Source organism: Chiloscyllium plagiosum, unplaced genomic scaffold (genome assembly GCF_037043375.1).
Source record: "Chiloscyllium plagiosum isolate Xiang-an unplaced genomic scaffold, Cpla_swu_hap1 HiC_scaffold_1, whole genome shotgun sequence".
NCBI lineage: Eukaryota > Metazoa > Chordata > Chondrichthyes > Orectolobiformes > Hemiscylliidae > Chiloscyllium > Chiloscyllium plagiosum.
The window spans coordinates 85,486,796-85,503,004 of record NW_028270139.1 but is presented as its reverse complement, the minus strand read 5'-3'; the positions used below and the strand labels follow the sequence as shown (position 1 = coordinate 85,503,004).

At 40.0% G+C, this 16,209-nt stretch overlaps 1 protein-coding gene across 5 annotated transcripts in view; it reads right to left on the bottom strand.

Moving 5' to 3' along the window:
• fat1a (FAT atypical cadherin 1a) overlaps window positions 1-16,209 on the bottom strand; it is a 204,968-nt gene that overhangs the window by 17,995 nt on the left and 170,764 nt on the right. For all 5 annotated transcript variants that reach the window (XM_043689861.2, XM_043689853.2, XM_087988561.1 and 2 more), the window contains exons 19-25: window positions 10,072-10,873; window positions 9,516-9,647; window positions 9,205-9,362; window positions 8,131-8,593; window positions 2,833-2,986; window positions 1,819-1,929; window positions 1,099-1,724 (exon numbers count right to left, since the gene is read on the bottom strand). In XM_043689861.2, the coding sequence (XP_043545796.2) occupies window positions 1,099-1,724; window positions 1,819-1,929; window positions 2,833-2,986; window positions 8,131-8,593; window positions 9,205-9,362; window positions 9,516-9,647; window positions 10,072-10,873 (2,446 nt within the window). The remainder of the gene's footprint in view (window positions 1-1,098; window positions 1,725-1,818; window positions 1,930-2,832; window positions 2,987-8,130; window positions 8,594-9,204; window positions 9,363-9,515; window positions 9,648-10,071; window positions 10,874-16,209) is intronic.

The window sequence follows — 16,209 nt, the reverse complement described above, 5'->3', positions numbered from 1 at the left end:
TACTCCCTACTTGTCTGGATAAACGCCTGCTTGATTGCCACCATATTCACAAACATTTACTTTCTGCATCATAGGGATGTAGAAGCAGCAGCATATACCATCAACAAGAAGCAGTGGAGAAATGCATCAAGACTCCTTAGACAGCATGCTCCAAACTACGACCACTTAGAAGGACAAGGCAATAGATACATGGAAATACTCCCCATCTGTAGGTTCCTCTCCAAGGTACTCTCAATCTTGATTTGGAAATGTATTGCAGTTCCTTCTGTTTACTGGGTCAACATCCTGGAACTCCTTCCATTATGGTGGCAGCAACTCAAAGCAGCAGCTCACCAATGCCTTCTCAAGGGCAATTAGAGATGGGTATTAAATATGGGGAAGGAATATGCTTGCACTTATGTCAATTCCCTGGGGGTAGGTATAACCACTCTGTCAGTGAAGAAAGCCTTGCAGCTGGCCACACAAATGACAGTCTGTGGCACTGGCTTCTGGCTCGGTGGCACCATTTTCCATTCTCTGATGTGTGGGAAATACCCATGAAACTCATTTTTAGTCCTGTATGGGTGCATTCTGTCACAACCGATATTGCCACCTTAATCAATGATGAAAAGCCAACTCTACTTAACATGACGTTATCCACATGCCCACTGAAGTAATTTCACATGGATACTGTACAATCTTTACTGTTGATAGCATCACTCAGCTTGCATTCCTTATTTACTGCCTAAAACAGCTGCCATCAGCCCAAAACTTGCAATACAAATGCATTATCAGAATTCTGCAAATAGAAAGGGATGATAGCAGTTCACCTACTTGCCTGATAAAAGCAAACTACTGTTACTGCCAGAAATCTGAAAAGAAAAACACAGAACATGCTGGAGGAACTCAGCAAGACTGGCAGCATCTGTGGACAGGAAACAGAGTTAATGGTTACAGTCCAATATGACTCTTCTTCAGAACTGTTGACTGTTTTTCTTTCCACAGCATCTGCTCATCTTGTCTGGGAATGCTGCGGCAACTGCTGAAAGGCAAAGTGAAAGGGAAAGCAATGGCTGATTTACAAACAATGAATCATAATGATAATATTAAAATTCTTACCATCATAATCATAGTCCCAACTAGGCTTTTGTATGGAATCACAGTCTGAAGGAGAGTTGGATGGAGGCGGTGGAGGTAGGTTTGGAGCAACACTACATACAGCCACCGTTTTCCGGTGGCCGTGTGTAGAGTCGGGATTGAATGTGCTGAATTCTGGATGTTCTGGTATAGCAGACCCTTCGAAAGAATTTCGATCGAGATTATTTCTCGAGTCACTTGGAATACTAGGGGTATAAGAGATTGGACGAACAGGCACCTGAGGTGGAATATCTGAATATATGGTTTTGTTAATTTTAGAGTCAAAGTAGTTCTTTTGCAAAAAAGTTGTAGCTCCAATCCGTTTTTCACTGGTATCTTTACGTTGTTTCCTTTTACAAATCTTCTTACGAAAGACGACAAAAACTAAAACCAGGATGAATATGGAAGCAACAAAGACTATGATTCCAATGACTTCTTCGAGCCCAATGTTCCAGGGAGTTGATACATATTTGTTAACAACAGTATCATCACAGAGTTTTCCAACAAAGCCATGGGTACAGTTGCAAGTAAAGGACCCATACGTGTTTTCACACTTTCCTTCATTAAGACATGGATTTTCATGACATTCATCTATATCAGCCAGGCATCTAGGGCAACAACAAGGCAAAGGAAAAGCTTAATTCCTTGGAAGAAAAATATTTTTTAAAATTATCTAAATCTGCAGTTATACAAAACACATACCTTTTTCCTTGGTAACCTTGCTCACACTCGCATACAGGCCCATCAAGGCTATCGATACATCTCCCATTATTTTTGCATGGATTATCTTTGCAGTATGGGCCCAACTGACACCTAAAAATCAATACAGATTAAATAACTAAATTGTTTTATTTCATTGGAATTATTTCAATGTTGCAACTGATCAATTTTAAGTTATTGTGACCAGACTGAAACCCAGAGATGATAAAATACAACTTTGGTAGGGGATAAAAACAGTTGGTGGATGATTAGCTCCCTATTATGCGCTTGGCTGATCTCCTTTGCATTGAAAATTGAGCCGCCATCAAAGTGACATTTATTCTCCGTGAACAAGAATTACTTGAGCAGATCACAATCTCACTGTTCAATCAAGAACAGAGAGACTGACCTCTGCGCATTCCTTGAGGCAACACTAAATGAAGGACAAATTTAACAAATGTGGCTGGGTTGAGTCAAAGAGAGTTGGGATGGATTGGGACAGCATGGGTAGAATTTCCTCCAGTGGGAAAGAGCAGCCCCCACTTCCCTGTTTGACAGCAGCCCTTGCAGTCAAAACAGCTGATCTGGATGCACATTTTTACTCCAAAATTGCCTGCTGCATTTAAAAGAGGCTGAGGTGGAGCTACAGTCCAGGTGGCTCTCAATAGGCCACAAAATGGACAGGAAAGTGGTGGGAAGGCCAATTATTATTTTTCACGCTCCCCAACTGTTTTCAAACACACCGGCAGAGGGCTGTAAAATCCAGTCCTGAATACGTGAAAGCTTTACCGTATTCAAACAACCCCTAAAATTCTGTTATAATTGCACCATCTTTAAAGTAACACAGACATAATTGTTTAAAATGTGAAAAATATATGCTTTAAATATCAGAAATGTATTTCAAACTTAGTGCACGTCAGCAAATGTAGGAAAAGATGGACAAATTTTTATTGTTTCTGATGATATTTTATGTAAGTTAATTAAAATTCTGTCCAGCATGTGTCAAAAAAAACTAACCTTAGTCCTTTATACTGTCCTCTACATTGACAGATATAATCATCATTCATTGGAATGCAAGTACCACCATACAGGCATGGGTTAGAGGCACAAGGGCTAACGGCAATCTCACAATGAATACCACTGAACAGAGAAGTACATTTACAAAAGTAACCTGCAAAAATAAAAAAAAAGACAAAATTGAGCGGCTAAAGACAATTAAGGAATTTTTAAAAATCAATAGTGAAATTGCAAAACAAGAAATGCAGTATTTAGAATATACATGCACGGAAAACGAATAAATTCAATAGCATGGCGTGCTTTTTCTTTTAATCAGCAATCATACTGAGATAGTTATCGATCTCTACCACCTAAACATCTGGCCACACAAGTAAATGAACTTTTGAGTATTCTATCACTTCAGGTAAAATTAGGTGTGTCCTAGATAAGTATGTACCTGTCAGGCAGGGAGGAAGCTGTAGAGCGCGGGAGCCATGGTTTACGGAGGAAGTGGAATCTCTGGTCAAGAGGAAGAAGGCTTATGTTAGGATGAGATGGGGCTCAGTTAGGGCGCTTGAGGGTTACAAAGTAGCCAGGAAAGACCGAAAGAGAGAGCTCAGAAGAGCTAGGAGGAGACATGAGAAGCTGTTGGCGGATAGGATCAGGGTAAACCCTAAGGCTTGCTATAGGTATTTAAGGAATAAAAGAATGACGAGAGTAAGATTAGGGCCAATCAAGGATAGTAGTGGGAAGTTGTGTGTGGAGTCAGAGGAGATAGGGGAAGTACTAATGAATATTTTTCGACAGTATTCACTCCAGAAAACGACAATGTTGTCGAGGAGAATACTGAGATACAGGCTACTAGGCTAGGTGTGATTGAGGTTCACAAGGAAGAGGTATTAGAAATCCTGAAGAGTGTGAAAATAGGTAAGTACCCTGGGCCAGATGGGATTTATCCTAGGATCCTCTGGGAAGCCAGGGAGGAAATTGCCGAGCCTTTGGCATTGATCTTTAAATCGTCATTGTCTACAGGAATAGTGCCAGAAGACTGGAGGATAGCAAATGTGGTTCCCCTGTTCAAGAAGGGGAGTAGAGACAACCCGGGTAATTATAGACCAGTGAGCCTCACTTCAGTTGTTGGTAAAGTGCTGGAAAAGGTTATAAGAGATAGGATTTATAATCATCTAGAAAAGAATAATTTGATTAGGGATAGTCAACACGGTTTTGTGAAGGGTAGGTCGTGCCCTTAGAGTTCTTTGAGAAGGTGACAAAACAGGTAGCTGAGAGTAAACCAGTTGATGTGGTGTACATGGATTTCAGCAAGGCGCTCGATAAGGTTCCCCACAGTAGCTATTGTACAAAATGCGGAGGAATGGGATTGTGGGAGATCTAGCAATTTGGATCAGTAATTGGCTTGCTGAAAGACGACAGAGGGTGGTGGTTGATGGGAAATGTTCATCCTGGAGTCCAGTTACTAGTGGTGTACCGCAAAGGTTGGTGTTGGGTCCACTGCTATTCATCATTTTTATAAATGACCTGGATGAGGGCATAGAAGGGTGGGTTAGTAAATTTGCAGATGGCACTAAGGTTGGTGGAGTTGTGGATAGTGATGAAGGATGTAGTAGGTTACAGAGAGACACAGATAAGCTGCAGAGTTGGGCTGAGAGGTGGCAAATGGAGTTTAATGCGGATAAGTGTGAGGTGATTCACTTTGTTCGGAGTAACCAGAATGCAAAGTACTGGGCTAATGGTAAGATTCTTGGTAGTGTAGATGAGCAGAGAGATCTCGTTGTCCATGTACACAGATCCTTGAAAGTTGCCACCCAGGTTGACAGGGTTGTTAAGAAGGCAATACAGTGTTTTAGCTTTTATTCATAGAGGGATCGAGTTCCGGAACCATGAGGTTATGCTGCAGCTGTACAAAACTCTGGTGCGGCCACACTTGAGTATTGTGTACAGTTCTGGTCACCACATTATAAGAAAGATGTGGAAGTTTTGGAAAGGGTGCAGAGGAGATTTACTAGGTTGTTGCCTGGTATGAAGGGAAGGTCTTACGAGGAAAGGCTGAGGGACCGGAGACTGTTTTCTTTAGAAAGAAGAAGGTTGAGAGGTGACTTAATAGAGACATATAAGATAATCAGAGGGTTAGATAGGGTGGACAGGGAGAGCCTTTTTCCAAATATGGTGATGGTGAGCATGAGGGGGCATAGCTTTAAATTGAAGGGTGATAGATATAGGACAGATGTCAGAGGTAGTTTCTTTACTCAGAGAGTAGTGAGGGTATGGAATGCAAAGGCACAGACGATAAACTTATCTTCCCGAGATGCAGGGGAGATGCAACAGGATTGGAAAATTGCAAAAATTGCACTCGTTTAAAAAACGTTCAAGACCAGCCCAGCAATTACAGAGCAGTCAATTTAACTTCAGTGAGAAAATTTCAAGCAAAAATTATTTGCGATAGACCAATATTCACATGGAAAAATGTGGATTCATTTGGAAGAGTCAGCATGGATTTGTTCAGAAAGAAGAGTGGCTGATATTGTTTTCAGAGCGAACAGTGAGTTGATGAGGTGAAAGCTGTTGATGTGGTGATACAGTGACACACAAACTTGTGAGGGAAGTTTAAGTCATGAAATAATACTGATGCAGGGCTTAAGCCCAATACGTCAATTCTCCTGCTCCTTGGTTGTTGTACTTTTCCAGCACCATACTCTCGACAGCAGCAACATGGACCCAAAATTGGCTCGGGGATAGGAAACAGAGTAATGGTTAGTGGGTACTTTCTGAAATGGAAAAAAAATAGTAGTGGGGGTCCCTGGAGCAATATTGGGACCCTTGCTCTAACTGACATTTTTGAAAATTCATTCATGGGACATGGGAATCGCTGGCTGTGCAAGCAATTATTCTCTGGCCTAATTGTTGGGGGTCAACCACATTGCTGTGGGTCTGGAGTCAACTGTAGCCCAGACCTGATAAGGATGGCAGATTTCCTTTCCTAAAGGACATTAGTGAGTCTTTGGGATTTCCCAATAACTGACAATGGTGTCATGGTCACCATTAGACTCTTAATTACAGATTTTTGTTTAACTCCATGGCACGATTCAAATCCAACTCCCCAGAACATCACCTGGGTCTATGGATTAGTAGTCCAGTGATAATACCACTAGGTCATTGCTTTGATTTAGGTCTTGGCATCTTAACACAATTTCAAAGTTTGCAGGTGACACAAAACTCGGGAGAATTGTAAACTGAGAGGAGAAGAGTGTAGAATGTCTTAAGGACATTGATCCACATCTCAAATGTGTCAATCAGTGGCAGATTATGTTCAATGTGGAGGAATGTTAGGTGATGCATTTTGTTATAAAGAATACAGAGGATCAGTATAAAATAAACTGCACTATTCTAAAGGGTGTGCTCGGAGCAAACAGACCTGGTGTATACGTACAAATTAAAAGTTATGATAAATAGTGAGCACATACAGCATAGAACACAAGAGCAGGGAGGTTACATTGAACTTAGTTTGGACACTCATTAGTCTTTAAACAGACAACTATTCAGAGTTCTGGATACCACTCAATTGAAGGATATGACTGCAGATACTGCAAAAAGATATTTGCAAGAACAGTCTGGAAGAGGAGACATACCAGTAATAAGAATAGATTCAAGTGGGATGGTTTTCCCTTGAAGGGGGAAGGCCGAGAGGAGATCTTACAGACTTTTTCAAAATCATGAGGTGACTGGACTCAATGGATAGAAGAAGTCTGTTCCTACTCAATCAGATTTTAAATCTGAGCCATCTGATTCTTAGTGTTTTGCAAAAGAAGCAAACACAAAATGAAAATTTATTATTTGTGCACAGCAAGTAGTTAAGATATGGTGTGCACTGCCTAGAAATATGGTAAAGGTGGGTTCAATTAAGGCATTCAAGAATTAAAGTGTTCATGGTGCCAGTGCAGGCATGATGGGTTGTATGCCTTCTGCACTATAACAATTCTGTGTTTCTGTGAAACTATAGGTCAAAATTCTAATTTTTATTCCCAATTCATTCATGGGATGAAAGCATCATTGACTAGATGACGTTTATTGCCCATTCCTAATTGCCCAGAAGGCAGTTGTTGGTCAACCACATTGTTATGGGTCTGGAGTCACATGTAGACCAGACCAGACCAGACAAGGACAGCAGTTTCCTTCCCTAAATGGCTTTAGTGAACCAGATAAGGTTTTCTGACAACTGACAGTGGATTCATGGTCATCATTAGACTCCCAATTCCAGATTTTAAAAAAAACTGAATTCAAATTCAACCACCCTGCATTCCTGGGACTCTGGATTAACAATCCAGTGATGATATCACTAGATCATCGCCTTCCCAAAAGGGAGTGCAGGGCAATCCAGAAATCTGAGGTACTGCTATATTTAAACATGCTCAGGGATTAATTAAAGTTCCTTGTTTCCTTTTAGCTACACTATAGTCTGTAGACAGCATTTCAAGTTTTATTTGGCACGCAAATCTAAAATTTGGCATATTTTATATGGCGTGAAAAACTTAAAATTGATTTACTGATGACAAAATGGAATTCTGCTCTGTGACTATTTAAATTAAATGTTGTAAAACTCCAATTTAAAATCAGATCTAAAACCAGTGTTTCATACCTTTTTATGTATTTTGACTGTAGAAGACTTCATGCACAACAAAATTTTTAAACTTTTGAGGTGGTAACTGCTATAATCAGACAGTTCTTAAAAAAGAATTAACAGTCAAGAATCTTTGTGTGAAACCAACCTCTCACTGCAAGATACTTTGTTCTATGTCAATTCTTTTAAGTTTGAAAAATAAACAACAGCCAATTGAAACATTCATAAATCCTAAAAACCCAAACACACAGTGAACATAAAACCATATTGAGGGGCCCGGGTTACGCAAATAAGATCTTCTTGACTTGGATTCGAGGAGACAAGTTTAAAACTATAATTAATCAGCAGAACTGGAGGAACATTTTTCATCTTACAAAATAATAGATCATGTGAAACAGACTCTCAGCAATAGTGGTCAAACTCCTTCAAAAGATGAGAAAGTTAAACCCTGGGCTAAATTGAGACTTCATTGTTTGACGGACTAGTATAAATGGAGATGGCAAAATTTTAGATAGCACATAGATATTCCACCAAAAAGAGCAACTGAGAAAGGACTCGACTGGACAAATGACCTCTTTCTGTACTGTAATGAGTTTTTGATAAAAGTTGTCAAATACCAGATTTAAAACATTCTGCATCATGCTTTTCATCACTATTGCTTTTGTATTTGTAAGTGATTGACTCACCTCCATTGGGTAGTGGAGAACATGTGCCACTGTTTAGGCATGGAGTGCTCAAGCAGCCTTCTGCCAGAACTAAAGAACATCCAGGAGCCATTTCAACTGATTCCTCCATGACTGCATGGACCTTTTGCTTGCTGTTCAAAGGTAACTCTTGCCCATTTAGCATAATGGACTCCAGGCATCCTCTGAAGCCATTACTAACCTGTGGGTTTCTACCATGTTTTGTGTGTGGCTGTCGGATATGGCCCCCAAAATACAAGAAATTGTCCAAGTTCAGTGTCCGCAGGGTGCCTGGAGCTGTGCCTGCAGCTGTATGGACCCTGTCTAAAACCAGTCTTGCATAATTGCCATCAACTGCCAGTGAAACAGAATGCCATTCGCCATCATTGATTTGAATGCTCTGTACAGAAACAGTGCCTGGACCACTGCCACAGTCAAATTTGTATTGCAGTCTTCCATTGTTAATCTGCAAAACAGTATTTGGAACATCAAGTCAAAATAACTTCTTTCTTGTTTCAAAAATTTGAAAGACAAAACAAAAAAAGTGGATTTAGATGATAACACACTAGTTGCACTGTCTGCCACAAATTTAAATAATTTCACAGTTTAAAGATCATAACCAACCTAGAGTCGGGCAATTATTTCATAATTAGAGACAATATAAATCAGTTAACGGCAACAAGCTATCACTAACATAAAGAGAAATTGATACTTTCAAATAACACAACAAACTCTGAGCAAATACTGCTTTCCCTGATCAAAGTGGAGTGGTTTACAAAATTTGATACAAATATACAAAGAACAGTAATTAATACCTGCAATCTCCAGCAATGCAATTTCAAGATTCATTTTATGAATCCTCTCAGAAAAAAAACACATGACTTACTTTATTTTAATTACATTTTTTTAAGATGGCATGTAAAACTTTTAGATTACAGTAACAGTATCAATATATTTCCAGTCCACTGATAAAAAAATGTTGAAAATAGCACAAGCTGAAACTTTTCAAGTAAATTAATCAAATCCCAAGAATAAGCCTCAGTAATTTTTGCCCCCTATTATTTGGACAACATGTACCTCCAGAATACTGTAGTCTGTTCCTCTAGCATACATAACAACTGAATGTGGATGGTAAGTCCGTAAGCGCAAAGAGAGTTTCATTTCTTCTTTGTTTTCATTCTCCATGAGGCGATATTTCACATAACTATTACCATTGAATGACAGAGAAGCACCACCTGAAAATGCAAGGCAAAAACACAGACCCAGTCACAATACCAGAAAGCATTAAGTAAATGTAGCAATTACAATGCAAAAACCTTTGTGACAAAAATGCCTATTATAACAAAGGAACGTGTTAGAAATATTTTGAATTTGTGGAAAATCCTTACCAGAACATTGACCATTTTTGGCATTTTGGCACAAACAATTATATTTTTCTTCTTTTGCATCAGGTACACATTCAGTGTCAGAAGAGCAATCATTACCTTCACAGAGCTTATGTACTGTATGGCATTTGCTGCCTAGAAAAAAACCAAATATACATTATTCAATTTAAAATAAAGTGCATAAGCATTTTTCTACAATGCCATTGGTACAATGATATTGCAATACTCACCTTAAACTTATTAATCACAACAATTAGACACTGCAAGATTTTTCCACTGAAAAAGAAATTCCCCTTTTCTTTGAACATACTTACTTTGTTAATTTGTAACTTGCTCAGGTGACATGATGGAAACTTGTTTAAAAAGATGTGTCAAGTATACTATAATCTGGGATATTAAAAATGCCTTTCAACTTTTTAACAGTAACTGATAACTTTATGAAAAAAACTGGTCTGATAGCACCAAAACATTATATTTTCAACATGTTTAAGATATGACCATGCTATTGGTCCCATCAATCAGAATTACAGAGTTAGCTGATTTATAGTATGCTCCTTACCTTCACACAAGCATGTAGGGGTTCTGTGGTACCGTGGAGTTACAAAACTTAGCCTAGCAGTGCTGTACGTGGACATGGCATTTGTGTCTATAGTTATCTTCTCTTCACAATACTTCAAAGGGCAGTCCAGGCCAGCACAAAGTTTGTGAATGACTTTCAGTATTTGCACACCCATCATTTCTTCAATGCCTAACACTGAGGCATTCAGCTTGTGGAAAAGAACTTCAGGCATATGGAAATAATTGCTTGCTTTATTGACTGTAAGGAGAACATCCAAATCTGAAGGTGCTTCAGAAGGCTGCAAGCTAATAACTTGAATATCATGCCTTCGAACACCAAGAATATTTCGCAATGCTCTTTGAAAGTTCCGCCAATAGTCTCCTATAAACTCTTCAGGTGTAATATTTGCAAACTGAATGGCAATAGAATGGTTGACCTGATTTTCGGTTACTTGTTTAACATGAACAGACACATCAGCAGCAGTTGTGAAACGACCATCAGTTACAGTGACATTCAGGACATATAGTCCAACATCTAAAAGTTTGTGCGCGATCATTTTACCATCAGTACTGGAAACTGCAAAGGAGTTTCCCATGTCTGATGCAAGACTATATGCGAGTGTATCATAAACATCTTGATCTGTTGCATGAATCTTTCCAATAACACCACCAGCGTACTCATCTTCAACAGTAGTTATATGAATTTCAAGCGGAAGAATAGCTGGGGGATAAACACTTTCTTCAATAATTTTAATCTTTATAAATGTTGAAGAGCTTAGTGGAGGTCGGCCACTATCCGTTACCTAAAACAAAAGAAACTCAACTGATAAGATAATCAACTTTTTAAAAAGATCTGCATATCTGCAGTTCCCATTCTGTATATACTTCACAAAACTACATTTAAGGATGCATAAAGTGGTTTCAAAATATTATCCTTGAAAGACAACATTTCTTTTAGAAACTATGCAGTCCAAACATGCTCACCAAAACAATTGAGAAACTATCTTCCTCAAGGTATGAGAGGAATCACAAAGATTCAATGTACTTACTCTGCACCAACTTCAGGAGTTAGTATATCTCCCCCATTTTATATCAATGGTCAGCATTATTTTGAAATCCTTGCATTACTGACTTTACAGAAGCAGATCTTCTTTTGCAACAGCAGAAAACATTCTCTCCTACTGTCTGTAATCCAATTAATCTATGCCAGTACATAATCTATTACCCCAAGTGCTTTAATCTATCTCCTGTGGGGGTCTTTATCAAACGCCTTCTGAAAATTTAACTATACTATGTCCAATGGCCCTCCTTTATCAATTTTATTTAACACATCTTCATTTTTTTTGCAAATCTATGCTAATTATACCCAATCAAATCATTATCAACCAGATGTCTCTTCCACCCATCTTTCATACTGAATTTCCGCATTTTCCCTACAATTGGTACAAGGCTGTTTTCTCTCTCATTGCACCATCTTAAATAGTGGAGCGACATTTGCTGTCTTCCAATCCACAGGAATCATGCTAGAATCTATGGAATTTGTAGGGTAACTACCAAAGCATCTACAAACTTAATAGGTATCTCTAACAAGACTACCAGAAGAAAACTGTTGGTTCCTGGGAATTCATCATTTTTCAGCACCATTAACTTCTGCAGTATAATCTTCTCAGCGATACTAATTTTCTTCAATTACTCATTCTCCCAGATCACTTGGATCTCTACTGCTGGGACTTTATTTGCATATTCCTCAGTAAAAAGAGGTTCAAAGTAATCATTCAGCTTCTCCGCAATTTTTGTATTCCCTACTTGAAATCCTTCTTACTCTGCCTGAGTGGAGCCATATTTGTTTTAGCCAAATGTTTCCTTTTTACATGAGGTTTTAGAATCATCTTTATAATTTTGTTAGACTGTATTCATATTCTATTCTCCTTGAGATTGAGAAGTACTTGGAGGGGCACAGTAATATGGGGATGAGTCAGCATGGCCTTGTCAAAGGAGCTCATTCCTGAAAAATCTGCTGGAATTCGTTAAGGGGTTACAAGCAAGTTAGGCAAATGACAGCCAGTGAATGGGGCCCAATTGGATTTTCATAAGGTCTTTGACAAGGTGCACACAGGAGGCTGCTAAATAAGATAAAAAAGCCCATGGTGTTAGGGCTAAGGTAGTGGCATGGATAGAGGATTGGCTGACTAGCAGAAGGCAGAGAGTGGGGGCAAAGGGGTCTTATTCAGGATGGCAGCCAGTGACTAGTGGAGTTATGCAAAGGTCTGTATTAGGACCACAACTATTCACATTATACATTAACCATCTGGACAAAGAAATTGAGGGCATTGTTGCCAAATTTGCAGATGATACAAAGATAGGGGAAGGAACAGTTAGGAAACGGTGAGGCTGCTGAAGGACTTGCACATGCTTGACGACTGGGCAAAGAAGTGGCAGATGGAATACAATGTTTTAAAGTGTAAGGTTTGCGTACTTTGGTAGGAGGGAGAGAGGTACACACTATATTCTAAATGGGAAAAGCTTTGGAAATGTAAAGCAAAAGGTGATTTAGGAGCCCCAGTTCATGATTCTCTTCAGATTAACACAAAGTCATTCTGCTTGCATTTGGAATTTTGTGAGCAGTTTTGGCTCCATGTCTAAGGATGAGCTGGCCTTGGAGGGAGTCCAGAGGAGGATTCCAAGATTGATCCTAGGGATAAAGGGCTTGTCATTTAAGCAATCAAGAACTCTGGGACTGTACTTGTAGTTTAAAAGTATGAGAAGATCAAATATGAAGGTAGACTAGCCAGTAATATTAGAAATGATAGTAAAAGTTTCTTTCAATACATAAGAAACAAACGACAGGCAAGAGTAGACATTGGGCCACTTCAAACTGATGCTGGAAGCCTAGTGATGGGAGATAAGGAAATAGCAGGAGAACTTAATAAGTACTTTGCGTCAGTCTTCACAGTGGAAGACATGAGCAATATCCCAACAATTAAAGGGAGTCAGGGGGCTGAGTTGAGTATGTTTGCCATTACAAAAGAGAAAGTGCTAGAAAAGCTAAAAGGTCTTAAAATTGATAAATCTCCTGGCCCTGATGGGTTACATCCTAGAGTTCTGAGGGAGGTGGCTGAGGAAATAGCGGAGGCGTTGGTTGAGATCTTTCAAAAGTCACTGGAGTCAGGGAAAGTCCCGGATGATTGGAAGATTGCTGTTGTAACCCCCTTGTTCAAGAAAGGATCAAGACAAAAGATGGAAAATTATAGGCCTATTAGCCTAACCTCGGTTGTTGGTAAAATTCTAGAATCCATCATTAAGGATGAGGTTTCTAAATTCTTGGAAGAGCAGGGTCGGATTAGAACAAGTCAACATGGATTTAGTAAGGGGAGGTCATACCTGACAAACCTGTTGGAGTTCTTTGAAGAAGTGACAAGTAGGTTAGACTGGGGAAACCCAGTGGATGTGGTCTACCTCGACTTCCAAAAGGCCTTTGAGAAGGTGCCACAAGGGAGGCTGTTGAGTAAGGTGAGGGCCCATGGTGTTCGAGGTGAGCTACTAGTATGGATTGAGGATTGGCTGTCTGACAGAAGGCAGAGAGATGGGATAAAAGGTTCTTTTTCAGAATGGCAGCCGGTGACAAGCGGTGTCCCGCAGGTTCAGTGTTGGGGCCGCAGCATATATTAATGATCTGGATGAGGGAACTGGGGGCATTCTAGCGAAGTTTGCTGATGATACAAAGTTAGGTGGACAGGCAGGTAGTACTGAGGAAGTGGGGAGGCTGCAGAAGGAACTAGACAGTTTGGAGGAGTGGTCCAGGGAATGGCTGATGGAATTCAATGTGAGCAAATGCGAGGTCTTGCACTTTGGAAAAAAGAATGGAAGCATGGACTACTTTCTAAACGGTGAGAAAGTTTGTAAAGCCAAAGTACAGAGGGATCTGGGAGTGCTAGTTGAGGATTCTCTAAAGGTAAACATGCAGGTTGAGTCCGTGATTAAGAAAGCAAATGCAATGTTGTCAATTATCTCAAGAGGGTTGGAATATAGAAGCACTGTTGTGCTACTGAGACTTTATAAAGCTCTGGTTAGGCCCCATTTGGAGTACTGTGTCCAGTTTTGGTCCCCACACCTCAGGAAGGACATACTGGCACTGGAGCATGTCCAGCGGAGATTCACACGGATGATCCTTGGAATGGTAGGTCTAACATATGAGGAACGGCTGAGGATCCTGGGATTGTATTCATTGGAGTTTAGAAGATTAAGGGGAGATCTAATAGAAACTTACAAGATAATACATGGCTTGGAGAGGGTGGACACTAGGAAATTGTTTCCATTAGGTGAGGAGACTAGGACCCGTGGACACAGCCTTAGAATTAGAGGGGGTAAATTCAGAACAGAAATGTGGAAACATTTCTTCAGCCAGAGAGTGGTGGGCCTGTGGAATTCATTGCCACAGAGTGCAGTGGAGGCTGGGACGCTAAATGTCTTCAAGGCAGAAATTGATAAATTCTTGATGTCACAAGGAATTAAGGGCTACGGGGAGAATGCGGGTAAGTGGAGTTGAAATGCTCATCAGCCATGATTGAATGGCGGAGTGGACTCGATGGGCCGAATGGCCTTACTTCCGCTCCTATGTCTTATGGTCATAAGGTGTACATGATGGAAAGTTACAGAACACAGACAGGCCTGAACGGATTTGAAATGGAGATGATGTTTCTACTAGTGGAAGGGACTAGGACTTGAGGGTACAGCATCAAAGTGAAGGGGATGCATGAAATGAGGAGGAAGTGCTTCAGCCAGAGGGTGGTGAATTTGTGGAACTCATTGCTTCAGTTGGCTGTATTAAATTGTGTATTTAATAGACAGATAAATAGATTTTTGATTAATAAAGGGATCAAGAGTTACTGGGAGAAGGCAGGGAAAAGGCAATAGCCCTGATCGAATGGTGGAGCAGACCTGATGGGCCGAATGTGTAATTCAGCTCCTCTAGCTTGTGGTCGTTTCCTTATTAGCTTCTCAGTCTCCTTTTGGTGTATTAAAAGACCTCCCAATCTAGTGACTTTACAGGCCTTTCTTAAAATCTTATGCAATCCAGAACTTTAATTAGTGATGGTAGACTGAGTTTTTTTTTCAGTTTACGAGCCCTTAAAAGGAATGTATAATTTTTGTACGGCATGCAATAGTCCTTTAAAGTCTATCCACCATCTGTGTAAAATGGACAGAAGAGGTCAGAGGAGATATATTGTTGAAAGAAGTGCCCTGGCCAACAAATGGCCTTTGTATTTGTGTGGATGAAGAAAGAGCATGGTCCCTTACAAAATATTTACAAGCTAATTGCGGCAGCATGGTGGCTCAGTAGTTAGCACTGCCGCCTCACAGCACCAGGGTTCCAGGTTCAATTCCAGCCTTGGGTGACTGTGCAAACTCCACACAGACATTCTCCCCTTGTCTGCATGGGTTTCCTCTGGGTGCTCCGGTTTCCTCCCACAGTCCAAAGATGTGCAGGTCGGGTGAATTGGCCATGCTAAATTGCCCATAGTGTTAGGTGCATTAGTCAGGGGTAAATGAGGGGAATGGGTCTGTGTGGGTTGCTCTACGGAGGGTCGGTGTGGACTTGTTGGGCCAAAGGGCCTGTTTCCACACTGTAGGGAATCTAATGAACTTCCATAATCCCGTTAAAGGCCAACCAGTTTGGTCACTTACTATCTGGAACAAATGAACAGAATGTGTTTATTTGCACATGTAATTGTAAATAGGCTCGAACAAACGAAGTAGCACCTTGAATTGCACGTGGTATTGTCGAGTGAAATTGCTGGCTACCCATTGATAGATTTCCCTTGAAAATGCATCATGAGCGCTATGGGCTCATCCTGACATTTCTAACTGCAGAGCAACTTATTAATGTCAGTACTTCTATTTAGCCTGACAAAACAAAAACCATTCCATTCCTTTTAATTTTTTTTTAAAAACTCATTCATTCTGGACTTTCAGGTAAGCATTTCAAAGTATTAACATTTTTACTGCTGATAAATTATGGCATTTTACGTTTTATCATCAGTTATAAAGCACCATAAGCTACCACCAATTATATTAATTGCATGGAACGTGAAGCTGCCTGAAACCAAACATTCAAACAAATGCTGATTTTGATTTTGCT